Genomic DNA, 19,600 nt, shown 5'->3' on the forward strand with positions numbered 1-19,600 from the left:
CTCTGTCACCCAGGCTGGAGTGTGACATGATCTCGGCTCACTGCAGCCTCCACCTCTCAGGTTCAAGAGACTCTTCTGGCTCATCCTTCTCAGTAGCTGGAACTACAGGCATGCGCCACCATGCCTAATTTTTGTATTTTTAGTAAAGACCGGGTTTCACCATGCGTTGACCAGTCTGGTCTCGAACTGCTGGCCTCAAGTGATCTGCCCGCCTTGGCCTCCCAAAGTGCTGGGATTTGGGATTACGGTCATGAGCCGCCGAGCCTGGCCTCCTTCTCGCTTTCCTTTCTCCTCCCAGACCTTTGCTCCCCTCTCAGTCCTGCTCCTCTCTCCCTCCCGGGCGGCCCCCATCCTGCACCCGGGCAGGTGCCACAGGGACGTGCAAGGCAGCTACCACCCTGCACACACCCGAGTCCCAAACCACACGGACCGTGTTTGTAAAAATCGGCGTGCTCCTTTATTTGTTCAGAAGAGCAGCCAGCATCACCCTCACCACTCAAACCTGGCACACAGGCTTCAGAAACAATGGCCTTGGGACCCTCATGCTGCTGGGCCCAGGAGAGACAGTTCTGAGGCAGAAACTCGGCGTCCAAGGGAGGCCGCGGCTCAGGCACTGCAGTGAAGGGAACGCCGGGGAGTCCGGCCCCACCTTGCAGCTGGGGACACGGGGGCACACACAGAGGGGGCAGGCTAGTGTCCCGCTGCCCCAGGACCAGACCTCAGGGCCCCAGGAAGGTCTGCAGGCAGCTAGGAGCCTGCCAAGTGCTGGTGGAAGTAGAGGCCAAACAGGCTGGAGAGCAGCTGGCAGGCAGCCGTCCACCAGATGAGGTAGGCCAGGACGCCACGGAGGAAGAGGGGCGTAAGCAGGCCACCCAGAGCCCCGGCGATCCGCGCTGCAGTCTGCTGGACTTCGTCCTCCCCGGAGCCGATGGGGGCAGCGCTGGCTGAGGATGGGTCGGGGGATAGTAGAGGAGCTGGGCCCAGGCCCCAGGAATAGCCTCCTAGGAGAAGAGGATGAAGCGAGGTATGAGCGGAGAAACGGGGGAGGGGGCGAGGGACAGGGCTGGCTTGGGGGTCCGGGCCCATTCCTCCAGACACTCCCACCCCTGTCTCAGACTCCACCTCCTGCCCAACCTCTACCCCCTCAGGCGCTGCCCCCTGTCCAAGGCAAGCCCTACCTTAGGCCCCACCTCCTGCTCAGATCCCACCTCACTACATGCCCTGCCCCTTCCCCAGGCCCCACCTCCTGCCAAGACCCAACCCCTTCCCAGGCTCCACCTCCTAAGGCAAACCCCATCCCAAACTCCACCTCCTGCTCAGACCCTGCCTCACCACAGTCCCCGCCTCCTGCCCAGGCCCCGCCTCCTCCTCCGGGCCCCGCCAGACTCCACCTCCACTCGTTTTATCTTCCAGCCCCGCCCCTCCTCCACCCCCACACCGTAGCATCTCACCCAGCGTCTTAAGCAGAAGCGTGCAGTTGAGGGTGAGGATGAGCGGCGTCAGGTACTGCAAGCTCACCACGGTCACATAGCAGTAGACTCGGACCACCTGTGGGCAGGTAGCGGGGGTGGCTGCACAGGAGGCCTTCTGAGTTTAGGACGACTCCACGCCCAAAGGACCAGGAACCCCACCCTGAGCCCCAAGTTCCCGCTGGCCTAGGTCATCGGGGCGTCCATACCCTCCGCTGGATTTCACGGGCTTCGATGCGGCCAGCCTCCCTTCGCAGCTGCTCCACGCGGGCCTTGGCCAGGCACAGGTAGGCCTGCAGGTGGGGCCGGGTCACCGCCAGCCGCAGCAGGCACAGCACCACCAGCAACCAGAGGCGCCCGGAGTCGAAGGCAGAGTCGGACAGCCTGTGCGGAGAGGGGCGGGGGCAAGGGACTAAGAAGGCCGCCTCCGATCCCCAGAATCTTCCCCAGGCTCCTCCCTGAATCTCAGAGGCTGGGGCACCCAGGGGAGTCCCAGTTACCTCCTAGCCCCACCCAATACGCACAGGGAGAAACGCGTCTCCCCAAACGGCGGCTGGTGCAAGAAGTCCCGTGCAATGGGCTTTGTCCAGAGCCACAGGATGAACAGAGGAGACAGGAAGCTGGTGTGCAGGAGGAACCTGGGGGGTGAGGGCATGAGAGAGTGAGGCCTGGGCACCCCCTCTCCTCCAGTCTCTCCCTTAAGCTTCCTAATCCCCCCACCCACCAAGCGACCCACTTAACTGCAGCATGGGCCGGTCCTCCGACATGGTCAGCGCGTCCCGGTGGGTCTGGGCCAGCCGCAGGCCTGGGAAGGTGAGGAAGGCACCCAGCACAGAGCCCACCACCGCCAGCCCCATGCGGATAGCCAGCTTGGCCACAGGGAGCCTAGGAGAACACCAGGTCACGAGCCTGCCTGGGGGACCCTGGGACGGTCCCAGCCTGCCCTTGCCCCTCTCCCCCATTCCCAGGACTCACGCCCAGTCCCAGCCCTGCTTCTTCAGAAGTGGCTCTAAGTTCTGGGTCATGCTGGCCAGACCTGGGGACAATAAGAAGAGGACCGAGTAGAGTGAATTCCTAGTCTCTAAGGCCACTCTGTTCCCTAACCCCCCATCCCTCAGGCATCCGTTTGCTCCCCAGGTAGGATTGCACAAGGGTCTGCCAGGCCCTGAGCCAGGCACAAGGACAATTTTGTGCTCTAGTTACACAGCACTCTTCATAAGAAACAAGGTTGGAGCGGTGGCTCACGCCTGTAGTCCCAGCACTTTGGGAGGCCGAGGCAGGCGGATCACCTGAGGTCAGGAGTTTGAGACCAGCCTGGCCAACATAGTGAAACCCCATCTCTACTAAAAATACAAAAATTATCCGGGCGTGGTAGCGGGTGCCTGTAATCCCAGCTACTTGAGAGGCTGAGGCAGTAGAATGGCTTGAACATGGGGAGCGGAGGTTGCGGTGGGCCGAGACTGCACCATTGCACTCTAGCCTGGGGCACAAGAGTGAAATTCAGTCTCAAAGAAAAAGAAACAGAATGTACCAGACAGACACTCCTGATTGGGCTGGGAACATTCAGGGGTACCTGTTGAGCCTGAGCTCCCTAGGTTATAGAAGGAATCTAGAGGGGGATGAAGGACTCCTGCAGGAGAAAACCAAAGTCCTCCTGGAGGAAGGAATCCTCAATTCAGGACCCAAGATTTTCCAAAAATTAAGAGCAGGGCTGGGTGCAGTGGCTCGCACCTGTAAGTCTCAGCACTTTGGGAGGCCAAGGTGGGTGGATGGTTTGAGCTCACAAGTTTGAGACCAGCCTGGGCAACATGGCAAAACCCCCACCTCTACAAAAACTACAAAACCAGGGGTGGTGGTGCACGCCTGTAGTCCCAGCTACTGTGAAGGCTGAGGTGGGAGGATGGGTTGAGCCCAGGATGTGGAGGTTACAGTGAGCTGAGATCATGCCACTGCACTCCAGCACAGAGCGAGACCTTGTCAAAAAAAAAAAAAAAAAAAAAAAAAGGAGCAAATTCATATGAGCTCACAGGCAAAATCACCAAATGCATAAGGAAACAAATCACCATAAAGGAGAGTTAACAGAAAAACAACAGTCAAGTTTAGGTCTCAAAGACTTCAGAAATTGGTGCTGTCAATTATGTGTTAAATGACTAAGGAAATGAAAGCTGTAATCACAGAACAGGTGACATGAGACTTCCTTCAGATGACTGGGTAGAGTTGCAAAGGAACCAAATTAAACTCTTCTAAAGGGAAAATGTAAGTATTGAAATAATAGGTTGTTAAGCAGCACATTAGGAACAGCCAAAGAAGGAACTGATGAACTGGAAGACACATCTGAAGAAATCACTCAGATTCCAACTCAAAAAAAAAGTAGGTGAGAAATATGAAGAGAGGCTAAGAGATAAGGAAGACAGAACAGAAAGCCCAACGCAAATCAAATCAGAGCCCCAGAGGGAAGGGAGAGAAGGAATGAAGAATAAAAGGAATTACTGGAAGAGAATGGTTGAGAAATTTGCAGAATGAAAGACACACACAAAGTATATCAAACCATGTAAATAAAAAGAAATCCATACCTAGACACAATGGAGTGAAACTGCAGAACACCAAAAACAAAAAAATCACAAAGCAGCCAGGGAGTTAAGACAGATCACCTATAAAGGAACAACAATTAGGCTGACAGCCAATGTCAACTGCAACAACAGAAAAGGAACAAATAGAAAGCAAAAAAGTAAGATGGTAGAAACAAAGTCAAATATGTCAGTAATCACAATAAATGTAAATAGACTAAACTTTAAAGTTAAATGACAAAGACTGTCAGACTACATTGAAAATATCCAGCTACATGTTTTTTAAAGGATGACATACCTTGACATAAAGTCACTGGAAGATTGAAAGTAAAGGGATGTTAAAAAGATACAGCAAATACTAACCAAAAGAACGCAAGCTAGAAAGGCTATACTACTACCAGCCAAACTAGACTAAGAAGTAGTATTAGAATAGGCCAGGCACGGTGGCTCACACCTGTAATCCCAGCACTTTGGGAGGCCAAGACGGGTGGATCACAAGGTCAGGAGTTCGAGACCAGCCTGGCCAACATGGTAAAACCCTTCTCTACTAAAAATACAAAAATTAGCTGGGCGTGGTGGCAGGTAATACCAGCTACTTGGGAGGCTGAGGCAGGAGAATTGCTTGAACCCAGGAGGTGGAGGTTGCAGTGAGCCGAGATCATGCCATTGCACTCCAGCCTGGCCAACAAGAGCAAAACTCTGTCTCAAAAAAAAAAAAAAAAAAAAAAGGTAGTATTAGAAGATAGAAGGGTTCCATACATCATGATAAAATGGCTGATTCACCAGGAAAATGTAGCAGTTCTAAATCTGTGAACACCTTGTGAATAGGCTGCAAAATATATAAAGAAAACACTGACAGAATTGATAGGGAAATTGAGAGCTCTATTGTCCCAGAGGGAGATTAACTTCTGCTGACTGATAAGTCACAGACAAAAGGTTAGGCAAGATGGAGATTTGAATTTATTAAACTCATAGAGCCAGGGAATATGTCCTTCAATTAGAACATGTGAAAAAAGGCAAACAACAACAACAACGGAATATGTCCTTCAAGAAAACATGGAATAGTTACAAAATCTGATCACATTCCAGGCCATAGGCCAAATCTTACCAAATTTTAAAGAAATTATTTCAAATAGACCATCTGTGCAATTGAGCTAGAAATAAATATGTATTTTTTAAAGGTCTATGGTTGAAAAATTTAAAAATATTTAATAATCCATAGGTCAAAGCATAGCAAGACCCCATCTCTACAGAAATCAGAAGGGAAATGTTAAAACACCCCAAACAGAATAATAAAAAATATCAGTCAAAACTTGGGTGAACTGCCAGGCATTGATGGCTCACACCTGTAATCCCAGCACTTTGGGAGGCCGAGGTTGGTGGATCACCTGAGGTTAGAAGTTTGAGACCAGCCTGGCCAACATGGTAAAACCCCGTCTCTACTAAAAATACAAAAATTAGCCAGGCGTGGTGGCATGCACCTGTAATCCCAGCTACTCGGGAGGCTGAGGCAAGAGAATCGCTTGAACCCAGGAGGCAGAGGTTGCAGTGAGCTGAGATTGCACAATTGCACTCCAGCCTGGGTGACAAGAGCAAAACTCCATCTCAAAACAAAAACAAAAACAAAAAAAAACTAGGTGAACAAAAGTGAGACCTGGTAAAATATATACAGCATTAAATGCTATATATGCTATAAAATTAGCAAAGACTGAAAATTTATGAGCCAAGTAGCTAACTGAGAAATTGGAAACGAGAAAAGGAGGTACGTCAGTACTGTTCTAAAATCCAGAGGTCCTAGCCACACCAAAGGGGAAGGATCAGACAGGACAAAAGAAAACCAAAAAGAATCTGCAATTCAATAAAAATATAATTCTTTAGCAAGGTTAGTCCATGGAGACGCTCAAATTTGACCCCTATATGATAACACAGAAATTAATGTCACTGTCCATCAGCAACAGTGAGGAGTTTAGGAGCTTATATGAAATGTAAAAGTTGAAATATTTTATTTTATTTATTGATTTTTAAGATGGAGTCTTGCTCTTGTCGCCCAGGCTAGAGTGCAATGGTGTGATTTTGGCTCACTGCAACCTCCGCCTCCAGGGTTCAAGCGATTCTCCTGCCTCAGCCTCCCAGGTAGCTGGGATTACAGGTTCACACCACCTCACTCAGCTTTTTTTTTTTTTTTTTGAAATGGAGTCTTGCTCAGTTGCCCAGGCTGGAGTGCAGTGGCGCGATCTCAGCTCACTGTAAGCTCCACCTCCTGGGTTCACGCCATTCTCCAGCCTCAGCCCCCCGAGTAGTTGGGACTACAGGCGCCCGCCAACACGCCCGGCTAATTTTTTGTACTTTTAGTAGAGACGGGGTTTCACTGTGTTAGCCAGGATGGTCTCGATCTTCTGACCTCGTGATCCACCCGCCTCGGCCTCCCAAAGTGCTGGGATTATAGGCGTGAGCCACCGCACCCGGCCTACTTTTTGTATTTTTTACTAGAGATGGGGTTTCACTATGTTGACCAGGCTGGTCTGGAACTCCAGACCTCAGGCAATCTACCCACCTCAGCCTCCCAAAGTGCTAGGATTACGGGGGCGAGCGACCACGCCTGGCCGAAATATTTTAGAAGAAAATATAGAATGACTGGCCGGGGGTGGTGGCTTATGCCTGTAATCCCAGCACTTTGGGAGGCTGAGACGGGCGGATCACGAGGTCAGGAGATCGAGACCATCCTGGCTAACACAGTGAAACCCCGTCTCTACTAAAAATACAAAAAATTAGCCAGGCGTAGTGGTGGGCACCTGTAGTCCCAGCTACTTGGGAGGCTGAGGCAGGAGAATGGCGTGAACCCGGGAGGCGGAGCTTGCAGTGAGCCGAGATCGCCCACTGCACTCCAGCCTGGGGTATAGAGCGATACTCCGTCTCGAAAAAAAAAGAAAAGAAAAAAAAAAAAGAAAATATAGAATGACTTTCTGATTTTAGGGAAGGATATTTTTCAAGACAAATATCAACTAAAATAATCAACTTCCATTTTTTCAAGACACTAGAGGTTATGCTTACAACTACATTCGATGGCTCAGCAAAGAAAGTGTGATGCATGTATGCAGATAGAAAATAATGCAAATAGTGGTCAAATGAAAAGAAAAGAAGTATTGGCAATGAAGTGGAGAAATTTGGAACACTTGTGCATTGCTGCTAGGAATATAAAATATAAAATGGGCCAGGCACAGTGGTACACACCTGTAATCCCAGCACTTTTGGAAGGCCGAGGCTGGCAGATTGCTTGAGTTCAAGAGTTCGAGACTAGCCTGGGCAACATGGCAAAATCCGTCTCTATTAAAAACACAAAAATTATCTGGGTGTGGTCAGGCGCGGTGGCTCACACCTGTAATCCCAGCACATTGGGAGGCCAAAATGGGCAGATCACCTGAGGTCAGGAGTTCAAGACCAGCCTGGCCAACATGGCGAAACCCCATCTCTACTAAAAATGCAAAAATTAGCCAGGCATGGTGGCGCACACCTGTAATCCCAGCTACTAGGGAGGCTGAGGCAAGAGAATCACTTGAGCCCGGAAGGTGGAGGTTGCAGTGAGCCAAGATCATGCCACTGTACTCCTGCCTGGGTGACAGAGCAAGACTCTGTCTCAAAAAAAAAAAAAAAAAAATTATTAGCTGGGTGTGGTGGTGGGCACCTGTAGTCCCAGCTACTCAGGAGCCTGAGGCATGAGAATCACTTGAATCCGGGAGGCAAAGGTTGCAGTGAGTGGAGATCATGCCACCACTGCACTCCAGCCTGGGCAACAGAATGAGACTCTGTCTCAAAAATAAAATAAAATGGTTCAGCTGCTGTATAAAATGGTATGGCAGTTCCTCAAAAAATTAAAAATAGAATTATCATATAATCTAGCAGTTCCACTTCTGGATATATACCCTCCAAAATTGAAAATGAGGTCTCAAAGAGATACTTGTACCCTCAGGTTCACAGCAGTATTAGTCAAAAAGCCAAAAGTTGGAAACAAGCCATGCATTCATCTGTGGACAAATAAGGAAAATGTGTTCCACCCAGACAATGAAATAGTGTTCAGTCTTTTTTTTTTTTGGAGACAAAGTCTCACTTTGTCACCCAGGCTGGAGTGTAGTGGTGTGATCCCAGCTCACTGCAACCTCTGCCTCCTGGGTTCAAGCAATTCTCCTGCCTCAGCCTCCCGAGTAGCTGGGACTACAGGCATGTGCCACCACGCCCAGTTAATTTTGTATATTTAGTAGAGACAGGGTTTCACCATGTTAGCCAGGCTGATCTCGAACTCCCGACCTCAGGTGATCCACCCACCTCGGCCCCCCAAAGTGCTGGGATTACAGGCGTGAGCCACCGCGCCCGGCGTGTTCAGTCTTAAAAATGGAATTCTGGCTGGGCCCAGTGGCTCACGCCTGTCATCCCAGCACTTTGAGAGGCTGAGGTGAGAGGACTGCTCAAGGCCAGGAGTTTCAGACCAACCTAAGAAGCATAGCAAGACCCCATCTCTACAGAAAAAAATAAAAATTAAAAATTAGCCAGGCGTGGTGGCACGTGCTTGTGGTCCCAGCTACTTGGAAGGCTGAGGTGGGAGGATCACTTGAGCCCTGGTGGTCAAGGCTGCGGTGAGTTGTGATTGCAACACTGCACTCCAGCCTAGGTGACAGAGTGAGATCCTGTCTCAAAAAAAGAAAAAAAAAAAAAAACTTTAACACCTGCTACAACATGGATATGCCTTGAGGACACTGTGCTAACTGAAACGAGCCCATCACAAAAGGACAAATACTGTATGATGCCACTTATATGAGGAACCCAGTGGTCACATTCACAGAGACAGGACATAAAATGGTGGGTGTCAGGGGCTGCAGAAGGAGGAACAGGGAGTTAGTGTTTAACGGGCTGGAGTTTCAGTTTTGCAAGAGCAAAGAGTTGTGGAGATGGACGGTGGTGATGGTTGCACAACAATCTAAATAGACTTTTTTTTTTTTTTTTTTTTGAGATGGAGTCTTGCTCTGTCACCCAGGCTGGAGTGCAGTGGCGCATTCTCGGCTCACTGCAAGCTCTGCCTACCGGGTTCACGCCATTCTCCTGCCTCAGCCTCCCAAGCAGCTGGGACTATAGATGTGAGCCACCACGCCTGGCTAATTTTTTGTATTTTTAGTAGAGACGGGGTTTCACCATGTTAGTCAGGATGGTCTCGATCTCCTGACCTCGTGATCTGCCTGCCTCGGCCTCCCAAAGTGCTGGGATTACACATGTGAGCCACCACGCCTGGCCTACATTTTTTTTTTTTTTTTTTTTTGAGACGGAGTTTCACTTTTGTTGCCCAGGCTGGAGTACAATGGCTCGATCTTGGCTCACCACAACCTCCGCTTCCCGGGTTCAGGCAATTCTCCTGCCTCAGCCTTCCAAGTAGCTGGGATTACAGGCATGTGTCACCACGCCTGACTAATTTTGTATTTTTAGTAGAGACAGGGTTTCTCCATGTTGATCAGGCTGGTCTCGAATTCCCGACCTCAGGTGATCAGCTCGCCTCAGCCTCCCGAAGTGCTGGGATTACAGGCATGAGCCACCATGCTCGGCCATCTAAATATACTTAATGCCTCTGAGCTGCACATTTAAAAATGGTTAAGGTGGTGAATTTTGTTTTGTCTATTTTACCACAATGAAAAAAGATTCAAAGAGAAAAAAGATACAAAGATGGGCAACAATGTGAACAGGTATTTCACAGAAATTTCACAGAAGAGACATGAATCATGAATAAACAGGAAAAGGTGCTCAACTTCCTTGGTAATCAGAGAAATGCATGTAAAGGCCACAGAGGGCATCATTCCACGTGACGAGGGCTAGGTTGGCAAAAATCAAGCCCTAGCCACGGATCTTGATTCATTTAAACCTTACTGCCCCCCTGGGAGATTGGTGCAGTCACTACCCCACCTACTTATTATTTGAGGGGTGGGTTTGCAGGTACTCATATTATTATTTTGCTTTATAATTGACATACACATCTTCTTTGTATATATCAAACATATATAATTTAAAAAACTGAAAGGCAGGGAGAATTAGAGAAGGTAAAACTCAAGTGGTCAGCAGGGTCATGTGGGCCACGGTGAGGACTATGGTCTTTCTCCTAAGACCTGGGGAGTGTGGTGCCAGGCAGAAAAGTGATGAGGTCCAAATTATATGTTAAAAGGATCATTTAAGAGGCCGGGCACAGTGGCTCACACCTATAATACCAATACTTTGGGAGGCTGAGGCAGGCAGATCGCTTGAGCTCAGGAGTGTGAGACAAGCCTGGGCAACATAGTGAGACCTTGTCTCAATAAAAATAAATAAATAAATATTTTTTTTAAGAAATGAAAAAAGAGGCCACACACAGTGGCTCACACCTGTAATCCCAGCACTTGGGGAGGCTGAGGCGGGCGGATCACCTGAGGTCAGGAGTTTGAGACCAGCCTGGCCAACATGGTGAAGCCCCATCTTTACTAAATATACAAAAATTAGCCAGGCGTGGTGGTGCGCACCCATAATCCCAGCTTGGGAGGCTGAGGCAGGAGAATCACTTGAATGCAGGAGGCGGAGGTTGCAGTGAGCCAAGATCGTGCCACCGAACTCCTGCCTGGGTGACAAAAGTGAAACTCCATCTCAAAAAAAAAAGAAAACAGAGCTATAGCCATGAGTGTCCATCAGAGACAGTGAGAAAGGGAATGTCCTGTCTTCCCCAAAGCCCAACGAGGTTCAGGAGCTGAGATGGTCACTAATGGGGACTGCCTTCGCCCCAGGAGCCCACTCCTTTGCCTACTCGTGCTGGACATCGAGCCAGTTAAACCATCTTTGTCAGATTACATGAGGGAGTGACAGCTGCGGTGGCCTCACGTTGGGGGCTGCACTTACCAGGCTCCAGGCCCAGCTCGAGGGTCTCCTCCCGCACCACCTGCACCAGCATGGCCAGCAGCAGGAAGAGGAAGGCAAAGGTAAGGCAGACAGAGCGCTCACCCCCCTCCTCGGCACTGAAGTACAGCCGTGTCACTGTCAGGAACATCTTGCTGGAGGCTGGAGCTAAGGAGGCCTCAGGTGCCACTGCCCCACCCTGCCCATTTCACCACACCCCATCTGGGACCCCGCAACTCCAGGGAACAAGCACTGCTGCACAAATAGGCCTTGGGGATGACCTAGAGGAGTTCAGTTTTGGGGTGCTGGATCCCAGATCTGGATGTGGGCTGGGGGTTCCTGTTGAGTGGGAGATGGCCTCATCAGGCCACCATGTCTGTTCAGCCTTCCGCCCTGGGTGACCCTGCCTCTTTCACCCACCTCACCTACTTCACATCCCTTGGAAAAGCAATCAGATATAGAAGGGCTTCATCTCCAATCTGCCCTCAAAATGCAGCATGGGGGCCAGACACGGTGGCTCATGCCTGTAATCCCAGCACTTTGGGAGGCCAAGGCAGGAGGATCACTTGAGCCCAGGAGTTCAAGACCAGCCTGGGTAACATAGTGAGACCCCCATCTCTACAAAAAATAATTAAAAATTAGCTGGGCATGGTGGTAGCCCCTGTGGTCCTGGCTACTGGGGAGCCTGAGGTGGGAGGATAGCTTGAGCCCAGGAGTTTGAAGCTGCAGTGAGCCCTGATTGCACCACTGCATTCCAGCCTGCACAACAGAGGGATATCTTGTCTCAAAAAACAACAACAACAACAAGAACAACAAAAACAGGCCAGGCGCAGTGGCTCATGCCTGTAATCCCAGCACTTTGGGAGGCTGAGGCAGATAGATCACCTGAGGTCAGGAGTTTGAGACCAGCCCTGACCAACATAGTGAAACCCAGACTCTACTAAAAATACAAAAATTAGTCGGGCGTGGTGGCGCATGCATGTAATCCCAGCTACTTGGGAGGCTAAGGCAGTAGAATCACTTGAACCCAGGAGACGGAGTGAGCCTAAGTCATGCCACTGCACTCCAGCCTGGGAAACAAGAGCAAAACTCCATCTCAAAAAAAAAGAAAAAAAAGCATGGGAATTTGGGGAACCAGTGGATTTTGAGACAGGTTTCCCTCTCCAAAAGTCACAGGAGTAGCATTCTTCCTGTGCTTCCTCAGACTTGGGTCCCCAAAGTCATGTGTTTGTTCTCTTTGGGAGGCCAAGGCAGGAGAATCACTTGAAGCCGGTCAGGACCAGCCTAGGCAACAAAGCAAGATCCTGTCTCAACAACAAATATATATACATGTACATACATACATACGTGTGTGTGTGTATATATATATATATGTATACACACATATATATACACACACACAATTTTTGGGGGGGACGGAGTTTCGCTCTTGTCACCCAGGCTGGAGTGCAATAGCGTGATCTTGGCTCACTGCAACCTCCACCTCCTGGGTTCAAGCGATTCTCCTGCCTCAGGCTCCTGAGTAGCTGGGATTACAGGTATGCGCCACCACCCCTGGGAAATTTTTGTATTTTTAGTAGAGAAGGGGTTTCTCAATGTTGGTCAGGCTGGTCTTGAACTCCTGACCTCAGGTGATCCACCTGCCTCGGCCTCCCAAAGTGCTGGGATTACAGGCATGAGCCACTGCGCCTGGCTAATTTTTGTATTTTTAGTAGAGATGGGGTTTCACCATGTTGGCCAGGCTGGTCTCGAACTCCAGACCTCAGGCGATCCACCTGCCTCAGCCTCCCAAAGTGCTGGGATTACAAGCTTGAGCCACTGTGGCTGGAGTATATATTTTTTAAAATTTTGCCAAGGGACCATATCTTTCTTGACCCTGATTGTGGACTGGCCTGGTGATTTCCTTAAACAAGGAGAATGTGGTAGAAAGAACAGGGATGGGGTGGGTGACTTTGGGCAAGGCACTCCCTCTTGCCTCCTGGCATTTCTACTGCCACCAAAGGGCATGACCATGTGGAGTGGAGATGAACCGACCTGCTGAGCCCAGCCCAGTCTGTCCACCCACAGAGCCAGAGCACATAAAATGTCTGCTTCACGCCACCAAGCTTGGGGAAGTTTGTGGCACAGCAGGTGAAAACTGCCACACCAGTTTAGGGGAACCAGGGAAGCTCAGGTCCTGCTCCCACCCACCCCACTGGCAGGGAGCAGAGAGGAAGGATACATGGAGAAGGCCACCGTGAGCAGGCACCAGAACACGGCGATGTTAGTCTCCTTGGCTGGGCCCAGCATGTAGTAGTAGGCCTCCGTGAAGAGGTACACGCCGCCCGAGTACACAGCAAAGTCCACAAACCACTGGTACTCCAGGAAGAAGCGCAGGACTGCGGGGGGCACTCTGCTAAGCCCTGGGGCCCAGCTCGCTCCCCTCCCCATAGAACACTCTTCTTTCAAATCCTCCCCATCCCCATGAGGGTGTGGGGACCTTCAGGGCTGAAGGAGTAGAGTTTAGGGATAGGACTGGGCTATTACCCAGGGCATCCACAGTCGTGAGGGGGCAGGTCTCCAGCTGGAACGGGGCATCTCGGGGCACAGACAGTGGCTTCTCCTCACTAAGGCCATTGGCCCACCTGGGAGGATGGTGACAAGCAAGAGGGACAGTGAGCACGCATTCCACTGGGGCCAGCCACCCTCAGAGCTCAGAGCAGCTGGCGTGGAGACCATCTCTTCCCACAGCCTCGGCTCCTCTGCATAATGGGATGTGCCAACCCCCACCCCGGCCACAGAACTGGCTAAAGTAAACTGCCAGGAAACAGATGCTAACTTGACAGTGACCATCTCCTTGGACTAGGGTCTCCCGGTTCACCTGTGCCCAATCAGCGCCTGGAAGTATGGGTGGGCCGGTCCTGTGTGCCTGAGCCCGGAGCCCCCTCAGCAGGGGTGAGGCCGTTCCTGGGGAGAAGCCACCCTCTCAAGGCTGGGGATGGGGCCCAGCTCACTCACCGCTCTTTCCTGCCTCTGGGCCTAGGCTTCCCCGCCAGGGCCCGAAGCTCCTCCTCAGACGGGTGCTTGTATCGGAACAAACTGAGAGCAAGGACAGGCAGTCAGGGAAGCTCAGGCATGGGGTTGGGAGGTTGAGGCAGTGAACCTCAAATCCAGGGATTCTAGTTAGAGGGTAGCCTAGGCCAGGGGAACACTGGGAGGTAGGTGAGGGTACAGCACGGGGAAATTCTGGGGAAATCGTGAGGCCAACAGATCTAGGCTGAGTGGGCTCAGGGGGCTTGGATACCCCTGAATCTGCTGGCTAACTCTCCTGAGGAAGTCAGGTGTGTGCAACTTTTATTTTCTTTTTCCTTTTCTTTTTGAGACAGAGTCTCGCTCTGTCACCCAGACTGGAGTGCAGTGGCATGATCTTGGCTCACTGCAACCTCCACTTCCCGGGTTCAAGTGATTCTCCTGCCTCAGCCTCCCGAGGAGCTGGGACTACAGGCATGCGCCACCATGCCCAGCTAATTTTTGTATTTTTAGTAGAGACAGGGTTTCCCTATGTTGGCCAGGCTGGTGTCAAACTCCTGACCTCAAGTGATCCACCCGCCTCGGCCTTCCAAAGGGCTGGAATTACAGGTGTGAGCCACCTTGCCTGGCCTTTGTTTTTGTTTTTGTTTTTGAGAGAAGGCCTTGGTCTGTCGCCCAGGCTGGAGTACAGTGGCACCATCTCAGCTCACTGCAGATTTGACCTTCTGAGCTCAAACGATCCTCCCGCCTCAGACTCCTGATTAGCTGGGATCACAGGTGTAAGCCACCATACCTGGCTAATTTTTAAAATATTTTGTAGAGACAGGGTCTTGCCATGTTGCCCAGGCTGGTCTCAAACTCCTGAGTCAAGTGATCCTCCCACCTTGGCTTCCCCCAGTGTTGGGATTATGGGCCTGAGCCATCATCTCTGACGTGTTTTTTTGCCTTTGTTTTTGTCACATACATTTTTCTCAGGAGAGAATTCAGTTGCCACCAGATTCTCAGAAAGCATCAGAGACCCACGCAGGGACAAAAACCAGAGCAGGCAAGCTCTAGCAGGTGCAGGGGTGGAAGGAAGGCTGGGTTACAGGGAGGCAGGAAGAGTGAGGGATGCGGGGAGTGTGGTGATGGTTCCACCCATGTGTACATCTGTCAAAACAAGTCCAACTGTGTACTTCAAATATATACAGTTTGTGTCAGGCATGGGGGCTCACGTCTGTAATCCCAGCACTTTGGGAGGCCAAAGTGGTAGGATTGCTTGAGTCCAGGAGTTTGAGACCAGCCTGGGCAACTTAGCAAGACCCCATCTCTATTAAAAATTAAAAAATTATCTGGGCATGGTGGCGCACACCTGTAGTCCCAGCTACTCAGGAGGTTGAGGCAGGAGTCACTTGAGCCCAGGAGGTTGAGGTTGCAGTGAGCTATGATCAGGCCACTGCACTCCAGACCCGGTAACAGAGTGAGACCCTGTCTCTAAAAAGAAAAAGAAAAAACAAATATATGCAGCTCGTTGTACTTCAATTACACCTCAACAACGTTTTTCCCCCCACCACCCACCAACCAAAATCAAGGCTGTGCAATTTGTGGGGCGGGGCGGGGGGAGCCAGAAGGGGGCGTGACTCCGTGGGCCCCTCCCACCGCCGGGGCGGGGCTCACCTGCCGTTGCAGAGCAGCCAGCGCGCGAAGGAGCAGTGTGGCGCCAGCCTGTGCATGAGGGTGGCAGTGAGCAGGGTCACCACCAGCTGTACTCCGAGGACCGCCTGCGGGGAGGGGACATGACTGGCAGCACCTGCCAGAGGGTCACAAGCTCCCTCCCTCCGTAGGAACCCAGGCTATTTATAGAGAAGTCAGGCCGGATGGGGGAAGGGCGAGCCTCTTAGGCTCTAGCGGCTTCTTAGGGGAGAGTCCTGGGGTAAGCCTGGACTCACCTAGCCTGGCCCTGCCCTCCCACGTCAGAGATCAGCACCCACCCTCACCACCTAGCTGGAGTGTAGGGCAGTGGAGACCATGGGGTTTGCCTCCCGCCTCCGCTATGGATTCAGGTATAATATTAATTTCCCGGAGTCTCAGTTTTCTCATCTGGAAATGGGTGCTTCCTATGTAGTCTCCTGTATTCCTCACCACCACCTTCCAGCCCCTAACCACGAGCCCGCCACACTCAGTGAAAGCGGCTTCCACTGCCTTCTGTACTCCGCACTCCCACTTAGGGAGCCACTGAGTCTCGGCTGAGCTTCTAGCTTTCTCCTTCACCTGGTAGCTCCTTCCCCTAAGTGTCTCCCACCTTAAATGATCCCTGATGGTTCCATCACCCTCCTCCCTCTCCTTCCCTTTGTAATTAACTCCTTGAAAGGGCGTCTATGCTCCTGGCCACCTCCTGTTTTGATGTGAAGACCTACATGTCTGAGTGGGGTGAGCTTATTTATTTATTTTTAATTTATTTATTTATTTATTTTTGGCAGGGGAGTGGTGGGGAGAACAGGGTCTTGCTCCGCCACCCAGGCTGGAGTGCAGTGGCACGCTGGGGTGCTCACTGCAGCCTCAACCTCCCAGGTTCAAGTGATTCTCCCACATCAGCCTCCCTAGTAGCTGGGATTACAGGCACCTGCCACCATACCCAACTAATTTTTGTCTATTTTGTAGAGACAGGGTTTCTCCATGTTGCCCAGGCTGGTCTTGAACTCCTAGGCCCAAGCAATCCTCCCGCCTTGGCCTCCCAAATGGTTGGGATTACGGGCATGAGCCACTGTGTCCGGCCTATTTTTATTTTTAGAGATGGGGTCTTGCTACGTTGCCCAGGCTGGTCTCAAACTCCTGGGTTCAAGTGATCCTCCCACCTCAACCTACCGAGCAGTTAGGACTACAGTCATGTGCCAACACACCCAGCTATGACTGTTTTTTTTAATTAGGAATTTTCTCACCCAGTTCTTAATTCAGAACACATTTTCATATACTTATTTTTAAACGTTTTAGAAGAATCAGTCTGTGGTGAAGCTGGGTTTTCCTACTTGAATGCAGTAAATACCCATTTGCTGCCAGTAATTACATAATTATGTGAAATTATGTGCTCAGGAGAGCTGTCTACTAGTGTTCTGGTATTATCATCAAAATGAAATAAAGTTTATTTAATAGTAAAATTAATTATTAAAATAATCCTTTAATCAGGCATAAATAAGCTAAATTTAGTCGGAAAAACCCTAACGTGATGGGTACCGGCCCTAGCACGGTAATTCAAAATGACTGCTGAGGCCAGGTGCGGTGTCTCATGCCTGTAATCCCAGCACGTTGGGAGGCTGAGGCGGGCTGATCACTTGAGGTCAGGAGTTTGAGACCAGCCTGGCCAACATGATGAAACCTTGTCTCTACTAAAAATACAAAAATTAGCCAGACATGGTGGCGGGCACCTGTAATCCCAGCTACTCGGGAGGCTGAGGCAGCAGAATTGCTTGAACCTAGGAGGCAGAGGTTGCAGTGAGCTGAGATTGCGCCACTGCACTCCAGCCTGGGCAACAGAGTGGGACTCTGTCTCAAAACAAAATAATAATAATAATAAAATACATAAAATAACAAACTAATAGGACATTTTCTCTGTGCCTGTGACTTGTAAACTGAGACCAGAAATCTTTTTTCAGTAATGAGGTTGGTAGCGCCATTTTTCTCATCTCTAAATCCTCAATTGCTCACCCTCCCTGGAACCCTAGTGCAGACTGGCTAGCTGGCTGGCTGGCTGGCACTTAAGGACCATGGGTGCCAGCCCATGGGCCCCTGCAAGCCAGTGGGCCAGGGCTGTTGAAGCCCCACCCTTCCCCTAGGACCCTGCCCTCCCACCCCCCAGTCTATTTTTCTCCTCTCTCTCCGACCTCTCTCCTGTGACCTGCCGGGGTTTTAACCACCTAATCAGCCAACCTATCACAACCTCAGCACAGTGACACCTCCAGCCCAGACCTCTCTGCTGAGCTCAACCAGTAGCCTCCTCCAGGCTCTCCTGGGAGACCCCAACACCCATCATCCCATACCCTTCCAGGTGGTTCAGGCCCTTCCCAGTCTCACAGTCAGCCCCCAACTCGGTTCTGCACCCTGCAGGCATAGCTAGAGACCACCCCACGGCTCAGCTCTCTCCTCAGCCCTCCCTGCACCCAGGGAGTCTCAGAGGTCTTCCTGGACCTTTGGGCTCTTCATCAATGACCCCCCCCCCAAAACACCCCAAGGGAAAAGGTGGTGGAGGGGTGCATCTCTCCACCTAAGGCTCCCAGACATCTGTCCAGGGATGTTCTGATGGCCCTGCCCTCCACCCAGCCTCCTGTCTCAGGGTCAGGGCTCTGCAGATATCTCCAAGGATTTTCTGGAGTCTTCCATCAGCTCCTTCTTTTCTCTTCACTGGATTTACGATCCTCGAACCCAAGAACCCTGATAAAATCAATGCAACCTCCCTCCATCTCATTCCCGGGAGCCCGTGTCCTCATCTCCTACGGCGTCCTGCACCTCCGCCTGGGACAACGCCCCACTTTCAATAATTCCGGCCATCAATGCCCTTCTTTCAGGGCGATCTCCAGCGCCCCTACTCAGGGATGGTCCCAGGCATGGACCCTCCAGTTCCACGTCCATCTCTCTGCCCAGGCCAGTCCCGTCAGGGTTGTGGGAGTCCCCCATCTCCCTGCACCAGCCTGACCCCCAGGGGCTGGGCTAAGTTTTAAGAACATACTCAATGGGTTGGACCCAGAGCCGCGTGAGACCTGAAGGTTCCAACTGTCCTGTCTCCCACTCTGAGAACCTTGCCCGCCCTGAGGCCACCCAGACCCCCGAGACCACCTCCCACGGCTTCCCCTGCCCGTTCCACACACCCCAATATAGCAGGGATCCCCGATGGATCCTGTTGGCGCGGCCCCCACTTTTCTGCAGGACCCCCGTCCCCAGAGTGGACCCCCAACAGGACCCCACACCGCCTTAACCAGGTTCCAAATGTGCTGGGGTCCCCAGTCTCCTCTGTGGGACCACGACCCCTCAGCAGGACCCCTAAAAGGTCTCCAGAGAGCAGAATCCCCAGAACGCTTAGGGGCTTCCAGTCCCCCTGCGTACGACTCCCGCCGACTCCCTCGGAGGTCCTGTAGCGAGAGCAGGGCCCCCAGAGAGAGGGACACGGCCTTCAGCGTGCCCCCGAATCCCTCAGAGCCTCCAATCCCCAAGAAGAGACCCCATTCCATTCCCTCAGTGTCTCCCTGCACCCCCTCGGCTGGATCCCGGCCCTGCAGAGCCCCCCACTTCGCAGGACGCTCGCTCACCATGACGCGTGCGAGAACGCGGTGCACTGACCCACCGGCCTGGGGCTCCGGGCACTCCGCGGGAACTCGACCAATTAGAGCCCGACTCTGGTCTGACGAGCATCCCGCGCGGCCAATCAGCATGTTTTGAGCCGGCAAATCATCAGAGACGAGGAGGCCGCTCGCGTTGCATGCCGGAAATTGTGGTTCAGACACGCTGGTTCTGATCGATCAAAGTCAAGATTATGTCTGGGAGGCCTGCGTGGCCGACCTCTCTTAAGGCTGTCTTCTCTTACCTACAGTTATCTCAAAGGTTTGCAGCGAAAGCATTTATTCCCACCTAAGGGACGTTTCTGAGAGTAGAACTCCCTCCCCCCATCAAGAACATTGAATGGCTCCCACTTAG

General features: G+C 51.6%; 1 protein-coding gene across 3 annotated transcripts; it reads right to left on the reverse strand.

The window, feature by feature from the left end:
- Positions 1 to 434: 434 nt before the first annotated feature.
- Positions 435 to 19,337, reverse strand: TMEM161A (transmembrane protein 161A). 3 transcript variants are annotated; one of them, XM_055237404.2, is made up of 12 exons: positions 19,216 to 19,337; positions 15,596 to 15,699; positions 13,928 to 14,008; positions 13,457 to 13,554; positions 13,152 to 13,308; positions 10,934 to 11,085; positions 2,445 to 2,505; positions 2,211 to 2,354; positions 1,970 to 2,107; positions 1,679 to 1,853; positions 1,452 to 1,548; positions 435 to 1,001 (listed from the first exon to the last, which is right to left on the reverse strand). In XM_055237404.2, the coding sequence occupies exons 1-12, from the start codon at positions 19,216 to 19,218 to the stop codon at positions 748 to 750; spliced, it is 1,464 nt and encodes a 487-aa protein (XP_055093379.1). In that variant the 5' UTR covers positions 19,219 to 19,337; the 3' UTR covers positions 435 to 747. The 3 variants fall into 3 exon arrangements, with proteins under 3 accessions (XP_055093379.1, XP_055093380.1, XP_055093381.1); XM_055237405.2 differs by having other exon boundaries at positions 1,994 to 2,107; positions 19,216 to 19,282; XM_055237406.2 differs by lacking the exons at positions 10,934 to 11,085; positions 13,152 to 13,308 and having other exon boundaries at positions 1,994 to 2,107; positions 19,216 to 19,269.
- Between the last annotated feature and the right edge of the window lie 263 nt (positions 19,338 to 19,600).

Source organism: Symphalangus syndactylus, chromosome 13 (genome assembly GCF_028878055.3).
Source record: "Symphalangus syndactylus isolate Jambi chromosome 13, NHGRI_mSymSyn1-v2.1_pri, whole genome shotgun sequence".
NCBI classification, from domain to species: domain Eukaryota; kingdom Metazoa; phylum Chordata; class Mammalia; order Primates; family Hylobatidae; genus Symphalangus; species Symphalangus syndactylus.